At 49.0% G+C, this 13,540-nt stretch overlaps 1 protein-coding gene across 3 annotated transcripts in view; it reads left to right on the top strand.

Moving 5' to 3' along the window:
• Window positions 1–13,540, top strand: part of CADPS (calcium dependent secretion activator) — a gene marked incomplete at both ends in the record, with an annotated part of 194,308 nt that overhangs the window by 61,114 nt on the left and 119,654 nt on the right. For all 3 annotated transcript variants that reach the window (XM_084292522.1, XM_084292520.1, XM_084292521.1), the window contains 3 exons: window positions 4,065–4,145; window positions 8,062–8,298; window positions 10,164–10,285. In XM_084292522.1, coding sequence (XP_084148648.1) covers window positions 4,065–4,145; window positions 8,062–8,298; window positions 10,164–10,285 — 440 coding nt within the window. The remainder of the gene's footprint in view (window positions 1–4,064; window positions 4,146–8,061; window positions 8,299–10,163; window positions 10,286–13,540) is intronic.

Here is a 13,540-nt window from a genome sequence, read left to right as displayed (position 1 = left end):
CTGTCACTTGGGCAGCACGCTGTAACTGCCAGGCTAATCGCTGCGCGTTGCGTCCCGTCCTTATCAGTCCTTGTAGCTTACAAACTTCTTTGTGTTGGCTCTGTCACTGCGATGGCTTGAAGCTCAGAAGCTTCGTGGTGCTGAAAGCACAGTATTTTGGTCTGCTCCCCTAACGCTTCTAAAAATCACGTGTAAAAATCAGTCCCCATTAAACTGTTAATGCCCATGGAGTGCCCGTGGCCTTTTCTGGGGCGAGCCAGGGCTGCAGCTTTAAAACTCCCAGGGCTCAGCCTGGGTGCTCCAGGGAGGTGAGGGGAAGCACAGGGTTTAGGCAGGGGTGGGGTAGGGCTGGTGCATCTTACTGCAGGTCTTACGGCTTCGTTAGGCTGGTTTGTTTGCCTTCTCCTCCACCTTTAAAAGGCACAGGGATTACCTGCTGCCCCTTTGGGATACCACAAGGAAAGGTCTTTGTTTCAGAGGGGAGGAAGCCAAGGGGCTCATACGGGTGCCTGGTTTTACTGCCATGCATTCAAAATCACATCATGAGCATCTTCAACTTCCTTTATGTTACTAGTGCCCATTAAAATTTATTCCCAATTAGCAGTTTATATGTAAGAAATTATCTTGTGCAACATCCTTTCCTTGCAGTTGAGCAGTCACCATGTGGTTAAAAGCAGGCATATGCCCTGCGATGCATTCAGTGACAGACTCGCTGTGATTCTGGGAGGTTTTGGGCTCCGCTCAGAATCTAATCTGCATAATTTTATTTTATTTTTATTGTTTTACTTTAACAACTGTTACACCAACGTAGATAATCTCTGCAGGGCAAGCAGAGAGAAATAATATTGTGTGCGGGTAGACGTATGAAAACATCTAATTTACCAGCAGGCAGTTGGGTAATGATCAGTTGAGAATTGCAAATTATATACGTCATATATTTGTGACACGCTGCTGAAGAAAGGCCCGGTGCATATGACAAATCATATATACACTGGAATTTATAATACTTTTCACATTTAATTGACTGGGGCAACCTTATGATTTATATCTTTGCTTTATTCATAGCATACCCATAACATAGTCATAATGCAGAACGAAACTAATTCAATTTCTCCTTGACTTTGTAAATCATTTATATATTTGGCTGTCAAGTATTTGAATATAAAGTGGGCATGCATACGGCAGAAAATAAATAGCTGATTCTCTAGTTAAGAAATTGAGTTTTAATGATGTTAGGGTCTACGCTGCCCTCCTTGGACATTTGGCATTGCTTAGATAGCAAGGATTACATTTGTCCCTTGCCTTATTTCGCAAGCAGAGCATGTTTTATGGGCACCAGCCTTGCTCTCTTAATGGCCCTATATAGCGTTATGACTGTGTAAAACCTCCTCAGCTTGCTCTGATGTCAGCAGGAGCAGCGAGTGACTGAGCTGCTGGCTCTGCTGCTCCTCGTCACGAGAGCTCTGCTCGAACTGCCCAGGACTGCAAACACCAGGACCGCACACGCCGACTGCAGGCAGGGGCTGTCTCATTAGTCCTGCTCGTTGTGTAACAAGGAGGAGATGCTCTGACGAGTTTTTGCCATGGAGCTGTTATGAGGAGTCATTGAAAACACAGCCTGGTGATGCTCTTTGTTTCTTTTAAGCACTGGGTTATCAGGCTCGGCCGCACCACTGCGCTGAGAAGCTCTGGAGAGGAGCGCCTTCGCCACTGGACCACCGCTGAGCAGGTGCCAGGGGTGGTTGTTGCCTCCCAGGAAAAATAATCTTCCGCAGTCAGATCTCTCCATGACACAGTTTTTGACACCTGTGGCATCGCTAGAAAACATCTGCAAGACCGAGATAGTGCGGGGAAGTGTGAGACAGCGTGCTGGCTCGTTATCATACCGCAACAACATCTCTCCTCCTGCAGCATCCTCGGTTTCTAAATTTAGCCTGGGAGTTATTTTGGGTAATGTGTGATTAGCCTCAATTACTGCAGCTCGGATGGAATTCAAATAGTGCCCCCTTTTACAGAGCTGCAAAGCCATGGAAATCTGGGATCGTGCATTTCCTACCCTCAATTAAGCAGCTCTGAGGTGCTCGCACATCAGGGGGAAGTCAGTCGTGTGATGCTTTTGCTCGTGGAGGAATTACTGGTGGGATTAATCCCAAAAGGTGCTGGTAGTTCCTGGCTCCGTGCTGCTCTTGGGATCAGGAATATAAAGATGAAGACAGCAGGCTAGGAAGTGCAGCTGGAGTGAGTGAGATCTGGGTGGCCAAGCCAGAGCTCATTGAAGCTTCAGTGGAATTTGGATCAGGATCTAAAACTGTGCAGCTTTCCAGCTTGAATTAAACCTGTAACAGAGGCTTTCAACAACTAACCAAAAATATATTTTCCCTCACTCTCAGCCATAACGAATGTCAGCTCTCTGGAAAATCAGCTGTGGTGAAGCAATATGTGAATGTCCTCCACAGACAGCCGAGAAGTGCCATGGACAGCTGTGGGTCTGGGGGGAATCGATGTATTTTGGCACGTGCTTGGGAACCTCGGACAGAAGAGCTCGTGACTCGCCAGGTCGAGAACAGAAACTTCTGTCATTGCCGTGGCTGGAACTTTGCAGACTGCACTGCAGCAGCCTGGTGTCTGTTCTGCCAAGCAGTTTGTCTCTGGAGGAGGATAAATCGCAGAGAGGTGGTGAGAGCGACCCCAGGCTGGTGTAAAAACCTCGTGGATGTGTGGCTGTTGCTGGAGAGCTGACACACAGCAGCCCGTGGCTGTTCTGTGTGCTGTAGCCAGAAGGGGTCAGTCCTGTGAAGCCACGGGGGATCCCCTCAGAGCCCACGGCTGCTCCAGGCGCAGGTCAGGAGGCTGCTGTCTGCAGGCAGGATTTTAGAAAGGGGCAAAGATGAACTTGGAGCTTTCAGAAAGTGATTGGTGAGCGCTGAGCTTGGGTCTGTGAGCAGCCTGTCTCCTCCAGAAGGAGCCAGGAAGCAGTGCTTGGTTTGGGAGCCAGCCCTCCCTCGTGGAGTTGTGTTTGCAAGACAAGGTGAACCAAATTGGTGAGGTTTTGCACCAGGCTGAGCGTGGTTTCGCAGCTCCCAGGTGGAACAGTGCCACGACCGCCCTGCTGCCAGCTGCTGCTGCACTTTCCTAGCCCTGTGCTGTGGCCAAAATGACCCTGAAGGGGTCTAGAGACTGCTTGGAGTGGAAAGCTGCTATAAAATTGCTGCTTCATTACAGCAGCTCTCGGCTTCTTTGGGGTCTGGTTTTGATTTTGTGCTTTTTTGTTGTTCTGTAATTTACGTCTGTGCATTCCCCCTAAAAATAACATATCTATCTCCAAGTCCTACCAGTGGCAAGCTGCTTGCCACAGTCACCTGTGCCTTACCCATGTGCTGCCATTGCTAGCTTAGCAGGCAGAAACTACTTCTTGCCCTCAGAGGACGTTTCAGGGCCAGGCAGATGCCACACACCAAACCACGGGGCTGTGGGCGGCGTTGCAGAGGTCTTTGCTGAAGGCTGGGTGCATGAATTGGGTGCTGGCACGTGGCTGTAGCAATGGGGAGGAAAGGGAAAGAAAAATAAGCAAATGCTGTTCATTTCTGCTGAGTCTTCTGGCTGCTTCTGTCTTTCTCTGGATGCCAGGCAGGGGCAGGAGGGTGTCTGCTTGTTGTGGTGTGTCCTGTCCACAACTGCCCCAGCACCAGGGCATTGCTGCTGAGTCGCTGCAAGACAGCTCCACAGTCCAAATTCCTAGCCAGGGTACGTTATTACAACTGCTTCGTCTAATCCTTGGTAAGAAAGGGAAGAAATGAGGGGAATTAACCTTGAAGAAGAAAAGAAGGCAGGTCCTCACCCAGGTAGGCTGGGGGCCTCCTGGCTGCAGGGCTGGTCTCGTGGTCGAGGGCTTCCACCCCTCGGTCCCCACTGCGTAAGTCTCAGCTCTGGTGAGCCAGCTCACAGGGGCACCTCGAGGCATTCACAGCACCACAAGTAACAGGAGACACTGTGCAGCTTCTGAAGGTGCTGCAGGGGTTGACTTGTTAACCTTGATTTGTTTTTTTGTTGTTGTTTTTGTACAGCTGGACAACCCAGACGAGCAGGCGGCACAGATCAGACGTGAGTTAGATGGGCGTCTCCAAATGGCAGAGCAAATTGCCAAGGTAAAATAAAAAATCTTCTGTATTAAGAAGAGTACAAATCGTTTGTTGCTGTTCCCAGGTCCTGTCGTTCCTTCACATGTTTCTTTTCCCAATAATCACCAGTTCAATGTGAGCATTTCTTTAACTGCAAAGAAAGAACAATTGCAGATGCTGCTGTTCTGTGACTTTGCTGGAACGTCCCTGATGAGCTGGGAAAGTTCAGGTGCCTACAAAATGTTTAGGTGCCTGATGAGTCCTCAGCAGTGGGGAAGAAAATGTCCTTAACTGCGGCAGCTAGATGTGCAAGTGCACAGCTGAGCCCTGTTTGTCAAATTTATATGCTGAGTAACAGGGCGGGTGATGGCATGCAACGGGAAGCCAGGAATTGCACTGCAGGGGTTTGTGCTGTTCAGTGGGCTGCTGGGAGCCACAGTTCCCTGCCTGCAGGTAGACACTGTCTCACTAAAGGTACTTTAGATTTGCTGTCCCAGACGTGTTCATGTTTTGCATGAGAACATTGAGGCCAGCATTGCCCCCCTATGGGCATCACCGCCACCTAGAGCAGCAGACGGGGGAGCTCCAAAGAGTTTTTGTAACCAAGCACTCAGCAAACTGCCCAAGGACCCTTCTGTAAGGAGACATCTCCCCTGTAGCAAATTGCACCCTCACATGGTGCAGATTTACCTGGCCTCTGATAGACCACATGCAGAGAGAAATCCTGGATCCTGTTGACATCAGCATGGCCAAGATTTTATCCTCGCCTCTAATCAGATGCCCTGAGTCACAAATAAAGCCCTAATGGGGCTGAAGACATTAGGAATGATCTATCTGGCTTCTTGATAATCAGGAAACTATTCCCAGAAGGAAAACAAAAAAGGTCCCCAAGGTCCCCCAAGGCTGGGGAGCTGCTCTTCAGCAGGCAGCCTCCCTGTGCAGTCTGTGAGGAGCTGAGCCCAAGTGCTGAGGCTTTTATGGGCAAAGTCATATCAGAGCTGTTTGCCACCTCACTGAAATCACCGAGTGTAAAAAGCACAGCGCATTCATTTATGGCCAGGTGTTTGCAAGGATGCCCATGGCACCTGCTTGCTCACTCCCCACTGACACTTAGGGAGCTGCTGGGGAGGCAGGTTCTGGTTTCCCCCACCTCACTGATAAATGCAGCCAGGCAGCCAAACGATGGCACGGCAAAGAAGCAAATAACTGCAGCTCCTTTCCTTTGTTCGGCACTTGGCCCCCTGCCATTTTATTTTCAAGACAATCTATGGGATTTTTTATTTGCAGTGAAATGTAAAGCCCCCGCGTGGTGCACTACTGCTCTGATTCTGAGGTGGGCAGCCAGGCACCGGGTGCCAAAATGAGATCTCCTGATTTTGTTGTTTGATTTTCTCTTTATGGCACGTGGGACAACAGCACGTATGGTTCAGCAGCAGCCAGCAAAGGCTGCAGCTTCGTGAATTATTTTTGCAAACAAGGATTTGCCATTTCCACTCTCCCCCCAAGGATGCTGAGAACAAACTGTGCCACTGCTGGCCTTGCGAGAGGCAGTCACGAGAAAGTCCTGAACACAACCTGACATTTCCCAGTGCAGAACTCAACCTTCGAAATACAGCAGTGCCGCTGGGGGGGAGGCTTGAGGTAAACACAGCCTACCTCTCATCCATTTGGCAGGTATTGGTATTTATTCTCATTCACATTGCTGCTGCGGGCCCTCTCTCCCGAATGTCAGATCCCACCAGCGCCTGCCTATGAGAATCCTTCTTCTTTCAGACCCACGGACGCTGCCTTTCAGAGGCATCCAAATGACCTTTGAGTCCTTCTCCATATCCTCCTCCCTGGGCTGGGCTGCTTTCTCTCTAGCAAAGGGTATGCTCTCAGTTCGGCTCTGCGAAAGGACGGCATTTGCAATTTCATCTCCACTTCGCAGCTTTTACTGCAGGTTTGCTGCACAGGGAGACTTGCAGGGCTCAGGGAACCGACACTGAGGTGGCCCTCGTACACACACACAAACAGCCTTCAGCCTGAGACCTTGAGGATCATGCCCAAAGCTAAGCAAATGTTGTAAAGCTGACTCCAGACAGGCTTTTCACTCTGCTTGTACTTTTCCAGAAGGTAAACAGAAGCAGACTTGCAGCGGAGAGCTCGGTGGTGCCAAGGACGAGGTTTGTTTTTCTCTGCAGCCACATGTGTGCCACTGTCCTGTGGTGCCTTTCCCACCCAAACACCTGGCCTTGAGGGCAAGAAGGAGCACATCTTGGGGCAACTAAAAGGGACCTTGTGACAGCACCAGAGCAATAAGTCCTTCTTCTGGGCTGGACCCACTCCGCTGCAGCCTGCTGGACTGGTTATTCCTTACACTCTCCTAACACTTTCACCCACATTTGTCCCCATTTCTAGGCCTCTCCCTTCTCCAAGTATGCATGGAGGTGACTGGCGTTCTTTTTTGCTGTTGTCTCCACTCCTTGATCCTATATTCTTCCAGACTTCCCTCAGCTCTACCCCCAATTAGCTGGGTAACTTGGTACCATCTCTTCATTTCCCTCATCAGACCCAATCCCCGGTGAACTGTTAGGCAGCACTGCAAGCTACCTGGTTTTAGCCTCAGTAGGAGAAGCTGCTGGTAGCACGCGGAGAAACATCAGTCCTTGCTGCATTGGTGAAGAGGTTTGTGGGGGCCGTGCCAAAACCGAGTCCCTGGAGAGACCGGTAGCAGCAGGGTGAGCAAGCAGTGATGTTTGAACATCATTGCTTCAGCAGTAGTCCTCAAAACCTAAACCAGTTGTGTTTTGTTTTGTTGTTGTTTGTTTTTTTTCCTTTTCCTAGAAGTGGCTTGCACCTTTTGTAATGCACATGCAGTAACACAGACCCATCAGGTAGCTTCTTACACAAGGTCTAATTTACATGAGAGAATTGCTTCCTGAGATGGAGGCTGGAAGCATGAGACTGTATTTTAACTGCTTGGTGTGAGTGCAGCCATGAGTGGGGCTTGTAACGGGTAAGCTGCTGAGGATTGATGCAAGGACTAGTGCTGTGGAGTATTTTTTTCAGCAGCCTTTTGACAGCCTTGTGGAAGAAACATGACCTTGTTTTCTTCTCTAGCATACACTTTACGAACTGCTTTTTTATGAATTGCCACTGAGAAGATACTTCGCATGTCAGCATCAAGTTCTCAGGCTGCAGATGCTGCTTTGCTGTTGTGCACCTGGTGCAGCCTCATCACCCGCTGTGAGGTGTTCAGAGCCTGGGGAGGCTCAGGGATGAGCAGAGCTGTCAGACATAGGGCTTAGACCAGTGTGGGAAGCGATTCAACGCTGATGTTTTGGGGGGAACATCACATTTTGCTTTAAGTGTCAGCTTGGTTCTAATCTTTAACCATCCAGTGTGGTCCAATTAGTGAAGTTCAGAGGGTGTTTTACCCCTCCTTGCAGTTGGGACTATGCCTTCCAGCCCACACGTTGTCAGTTTTGCCTTCTTAGGCTCCTCTCACCTCTAGAAAACCAATGGCACAACTGCTCAGCAATGTTTTCACATAGAGCTGGCACATCTGAGAGACCGGGAAACAAGTCCCAGAAGGCCAGCACACCTTTGAGTCGTTAGTAAATTGCTGTCGGTCACAAAGCTCAGCTGAGATCAGGCCTGGGGTTTTGTAATTGTGAATAAACTTATATGAAGGAGGCCACGTGCAGACAGAAAAGGAACAATATGCAGGTGCATGTAGGAAACAGTAAAGTTGGAGGAGTAGCAAGCAGTAATTCTTTGGGAAGCTGACAGTAATGGTTCTGCATTGCACAGGGGGAAGCTGCAATTTGTCGGCTGGTTTGTGGCTGTTCCCTGCCTGCCGACCTCTCTGCAGATGCTCCTGGGGGATTTCTCCCAGTGCAGCAAGTGACTGCTGCTCCTCGCCACAACTCATCCTGTTGCTTTTGTTTTTGAATCCAAGGAGCGCAAGTTTCCGAAGTTTGTGTCCAAAGAAATGGAGAACATGTACATCGAGGAGCTGAAGTCGTCCGTCAATCTCCTGATGGCAAACTTAGAGAGCATGCCCGTGTCTAAAGGAGGCTCCGAGTTCAAGCTGCAGAAGCTGAAACGTAGCCACAACACCTCAATAATTGACATGGGAGAAGAAAACGAGAACCAGCTTTCCAAGTCGGACGTGGTGTTGTCGTTCTCCCTGGAGGTAAGTTTCCTGCTGTCTCTGCTCCAGCAGACAGCCTGCAGAGCTGGGATTAAAAATCTCAGCAGCAGCTTCTGCTGGGTTCAAGCGTAACAGTTAGAGGGAGAGAGGTCAGTAGAAGTCATTTTCTGATCTCCATGAGGAACAGCTCCTCTCTGAGTTACCAGGAGCTTTGCCTGAGGTCAAGCACTATATCCTTTCTGTTTTCTTACCATCTTGTTGGAAAAAAACAGTGTAAGACAAACCATCTGGAATTTCCTATTGATGTATATTGGATGGCTTGGTAATCTGTGTATTTCACCAGCCTCTTCTTAAGGCTTGATTCTGAGTGTACCCTATAACCCTGGGCAAAACCCATCTCCCTGTATTGCCTCTGAAACCATCACAATAATGCAGGGTTTGATCCAGACTCTAATTTTTATGTGCTCACACTTGCCTGGCTACTTCACAGTTTTCTGCAGCACGAAGGGAACAAAACCAGAACTTCAGGCTGGCAAGTTTGCCTGCATAACATTACAGAGGTTCCTCGTTGGCATGCCTAGTTCCCGATGTACTGAAACGCACTGTAAATGTCAGTGTTTAATTATTGCCACTTAGAGGTGTCACTTTATTTCTCTGCACGCCGTGCTTTCTCTTTGGAGAATTGTTAAAAATTGCTGGGCTTTGAATGCACCCAACAGATTGTGGGGAAGTGCTGGGCTTTGCTGGCTCGCTGTCTGCTTTGTGTCGAGCACAGAGTTCCTGCATTCAGGGGTTTGTCCGTGCACCCAGGGGAAAGCAGGGTGCTGCAGGGACCCACGTTACATCCAAACAGGCTGTCAGTTCTGGAAGCACTGCTGCTGCCGTGGCTGTCTTCAGCTGGGTTAATTGTTCTCTGCAAACATCTTGGTAGTCTAGGAAAGCCATTTACTCCACGGAGTCATCAGCGTTTCAGACACACCCATACAGAGTTGTTGACTGTCAAAGAGTGGGTTTGTTACGTTGTAAAAATGGCTATTAGGATGGGGTCAAAAATGTAGGATGCAGAAAAATCAGAAACTTCTATTTTTGTGTGGTTTCCTGTTTATTTCTCTCCCTAAGAAGTCTCTTGTTATATGCATGTATCTTGTGCCAATGCAAACTTATAATGCTGGTTGTCCAGATTCAGTTTAACTCAACAGATGTCTGAAACCATCTCTCTAATACTCAGCTCAGTCTCACTAAAAATAGAGCTGTGGACCCAGAGACAGTGCCTTCAGTGGCAGCATCAAACAAAGCCTGACTTCTGAGTGTCTCCATACGGAGGGAACGATCACAAAGCCCTAGACCTCTCTGTACAAAAAGCCTGTGCAGTGCGTATAGCCATACAAAAAGGGACTTGTCCTTGCAATGGGATGTCTGAAACACTTTGCTCCAGCTGAACCCCATCTGGTGGGAAGCAGGAGCTGAGTGAAGCACTGACTTCAGGAGCTGGCAGGTCTCTTCACTGCTCTGTGCGTGAAACTCTTGCTGCAAGAGAGTTTTTGCTCATCAGAGGGTTGGCGGAGTTCTGTGTTTGAGAGAAGGGCTCCTCGGTGCCAGGGCACATCAGAAGACTCGAGGAGAGGAGTTTTATATCCTGTGTATGTATTTCATAGGTAGATGTAATAAAACATGAGCAGCAACTCCCACAGTGTTTCCTGAAGAAATGTTCAAGGTACGTGGTTAACAGGGTTAGCCAACTTTAAAGTAAAGGAGAAATTTCCTGCAACAACTTTGATGGCAATTTCTTAATCTTGAAAGCAGGCTTTTGGCACAGAGTGGGTGGCTGGATGTGTGTCCCCTCGGGATCAGCAGAGCAGGGTCTGAAGGAGGCTGCTCCTCTCCCACCACCTTTCTTTGCCCCACAGGTTGTCATCATGGAGGTGCAGGGGCTGAAGTCGCTGGCCCCCAACCGTATCGTGTACTGCACCATGGAGGTGGAAGGTGGGGAGAAGCTGCAGACTGACCAGGCTGAAGCCTCGAAGCCGACGTAAGTCTCAGTTTGCCTTTTGCTCTCTCCACCATGCTCTTCTCAACCAAGTTGCTGCTGCTCTGAGGAGCTACAGATGACTCTGGCTCCTGCCTGGTGAGGCCAGAGAGGTCTGTGAGAACTTGTGGCGAGGGCTTCCTTCTGCAGGGGAGAAACGCCTTCCTCATACACAGAGCATCACCCCACGACTAAGAATGGCACATAAGCCCTGATTGAGAAGGAAAAAAAGTGTTAATGACAGGCTTATGTCTCCTTGTAGCCATAGAGACATAAATTTGTGCCTATACGTAAGTGCTTTGCTAAATAGGGATGGAGTTAAGCAGCTGCTTAGATAAATACTCGTCTGAGTGTCCATCTGAACTGGTGCTGTCAGGTGTGGGTACATAATCTCCTCCTCCCTGGCAGGGTTTTAGCAGTCCTTCAAGGAAGGGGAATGGCTGGTGGAGACATGCTCTGGCAGCCACAGCCAGAGGTGGGACAGAAGAGGGGGACAGAAGAGAGTTGCTTTGACCAAGCAACTTTGTCCAAGTTGCTTGGTCAAAGCTTTATCTGAGGCCATGTTGTCTGGGTTCAGTTCAAGGGCAGAGTGTTGTTCTGTCCTCTCTGACCTGGACCCCAAATGCCTTTCTGCAGCCCAATACTTTGCTTTTCCTGTCTTCTCCTGTTGTTGCATTAGACTGCTAGTGGTCATTAATCTTTGTTAGTTTGGAAGGAGAAGATCCTGAACAGTTTATTTCCTTTCTGATTTGGTAGATTAGTGACTTGCAGCACTCTTCACATGGATGTGAGACCATTTTCCTCTGGTCCACTGCAAAGATTTCACACCCTAATGAAATTCTCAGTGCACGTCCTCACAGCATACAACTCCTGGGGTGAAATAAAGCCTCTTCCAGAGATGCTGAGTGGTGTAGAGGGGCTGCTGTTGGGACGTTCCCTCTCTGGTCCCATGTCCCATCTCCTCTGAGGGACAGGCCCCCAGGGGTGTTTCCCCAGGAGCTTCCCAAGCTTATGGGAGGGAAGCTGCGAACCAGCTGAACCTGCACAGTTGCATCATGTGCAAATGCATGAGCGCTGCATGCGAATGGCTCGAGACCAGTGCTCTCGAGGAGGTGTCAGCTAACGTCTTCCATCAGCTGCTGTCCTCCCGCAGAGGCAAAGAAAATGCTGATGCCTTGCACCCTGCACGGCACCGGCAGAATAGGAATCTGCTGTAAGCAATTTAAAAACAATATTCCCAATCAGGGGAAGTGCTGCAGCCTGCCTTACTTTTCAAATTGCTCTAAAATCTGCTTCGGAGAAGGAAGTAGGAGAACTGTACATGGAAGAAAATTTCCATAAGAACCTGCGGTTGTCACTATTTTAGGTATTTTTGTTGCTTCACAGGGAAAGTTGGGCTCTATTTAGGGGAAATTACTGCTACCCATACTGAATAGTGTACTTCTGCTGGGTTACATGTACTTGTTTAGCCCGCTCATTCTACTTCTGCTCAAAGGATCTGTCCTTACATACTCAAGCCTTCTTGCTGTAAGCGATAAATGTGTGTACAAGTGTTGCTTGGAAAATAAGGGATGCAGGAGTGAGCTCTTTAATTGAATGGCTCTTTTTACCATAATGAAATGTACAGTGCCTGGGCAGAAAGCCATCAGCCCTGAGGAACATGCAGCCAACATACTACAGCATGGTCCGAGTTACGTAAGTCCATCACACTCATCCTCCCTGCGCTGGCTTCCCACAGAGGTGCAAGTCGGGTTTGAAGTCTTCTAGGTTGCTCCACCCTTGGGCCAATATGTAAGAAAAAGCCTTGAAAGGGCCTGACGGTTCCATTCCCCAAAGGTCTTGGGACGTTTTCCTTCCAAAATTAAAGGCCACCCAAGCCAAAACTCTGGAAAAGCCTTCCACAGAAACCAGAGACCATCACAGAAAACCTTGATGCAGACAAGAAAAAAGTCAGAAGCACGTTGTTCACCTTGCTTCCTCTGCCAGACAACAGCCCAGATGGGGAGCACCAAGGCCTCGTGAAAGCAATTTACTGCACTTACCTTCTCCTCTTCTGACAAGAAGGAAAAGAGAAAATGAACGAGATGTGACGTGTTTGTCATGTTGCTTAATACATGACTTGGAGGCCCTCAGGTGTTGCGGTGGTGAGGCAGTGATAGAAGCAGCTCAGAAAGGTCCGTGGTGCATTTTAGAGCTGCGCTGTGTTGCAGGCTTGTGAAGTGTCTCTCAGATGCCAACGTCGCTCTCACTGAGGTCATTCACACCACATCCACTCAGGTTCTTTTTATTGCAAGAGAAACAGCCATGGGTAAAGGAACTAGGTCAGCCAACGCATGCTAAGATTACCCCCTGAAGTGTCCCCCAGACCTGAAGTTTTTGGGTGCTTTTGCACTGGGTGCTGCTGAGCAACTGGGGTGTGCTGAGCCTCAGCACTATAAAAGTGTGAGCGTTGTAGCAGGGAGGTTTACCCCTGTGTATCCTAACACTTCTGTATCTCAGAGGCTCTAAAAATAGAGCTGCAGCTCTGAGTGTCTGCGGTCAGTGAGAAAGAGCTGAAAGCAGTTCTGAAAACAGGCAGGATTGTCTTAGGTTAAATTGTAGCTCTTCAAACTGCTCTAAATTCTGGTTTGCCATCATTCTGGAGGCTGCCTGAGGTACAGAAGACTAAATTTCTCAGACTTACTCTCAAGGGAAAAAAAAGGAAAAAAAACACATTACATTTGAATAGCCAGATTCACTGGAAAACGTCCATTCTTTGTGACAACCCCGTGTCTGGGGAGCAGGAAAGGAGAGCCTCGCAGGGCCAGGGAACCATGTCAGACATCTCCTTTTTGCTTAAGAGTGACTCCTGGAGTTGTTCCCTGTATTCACCTGTGTGCTCGAAGTGCCAGCCCTCAGCCGAGACGCTTGGGCTGCAGACACGGGAGGCAGGGGCAGCTCCACACCTCGCTGCTGGGCTCCATGCCTCGGGCTGGCACCCGCACGCCTCGTGGAGAAGGACAATCTCCCAACCAGGGAAGGATTTCCAAAAGCACCGGTCCAGCTCATCTGCCACCCAGTTCTGTGAGAGATTTGCTTTGCTACTGCAAAACCAGCAGTTTTTGAGAATCAGATGTTCAAAAACATCATAGTGCTTTTGGAGCTTGAATGGTGTTTGTAGATCTTGAAAGAGGCAGGGTGGGCAGTGAAGTGTACCAAGCAGTCAAATTGGCCGTGTGTGAGGGGTTTGGCTCTCGGGCTGGCATTAACTGCTTGTCC

This window comes from Netta rufina (assembly GCF_964035555.1).
Source record: "Netta rufina genome assembly, chromosome: 10".
In the NCBI taxonomy this organism is placed as follows: Eukaryota; Metazoa; Chordata; class Aves; order Anseriformes; family Anatidae; genus Netta; species Netta rufina.
This window is presented reverse-complemented; position numbering and strand designations above follow the sequence as displayed.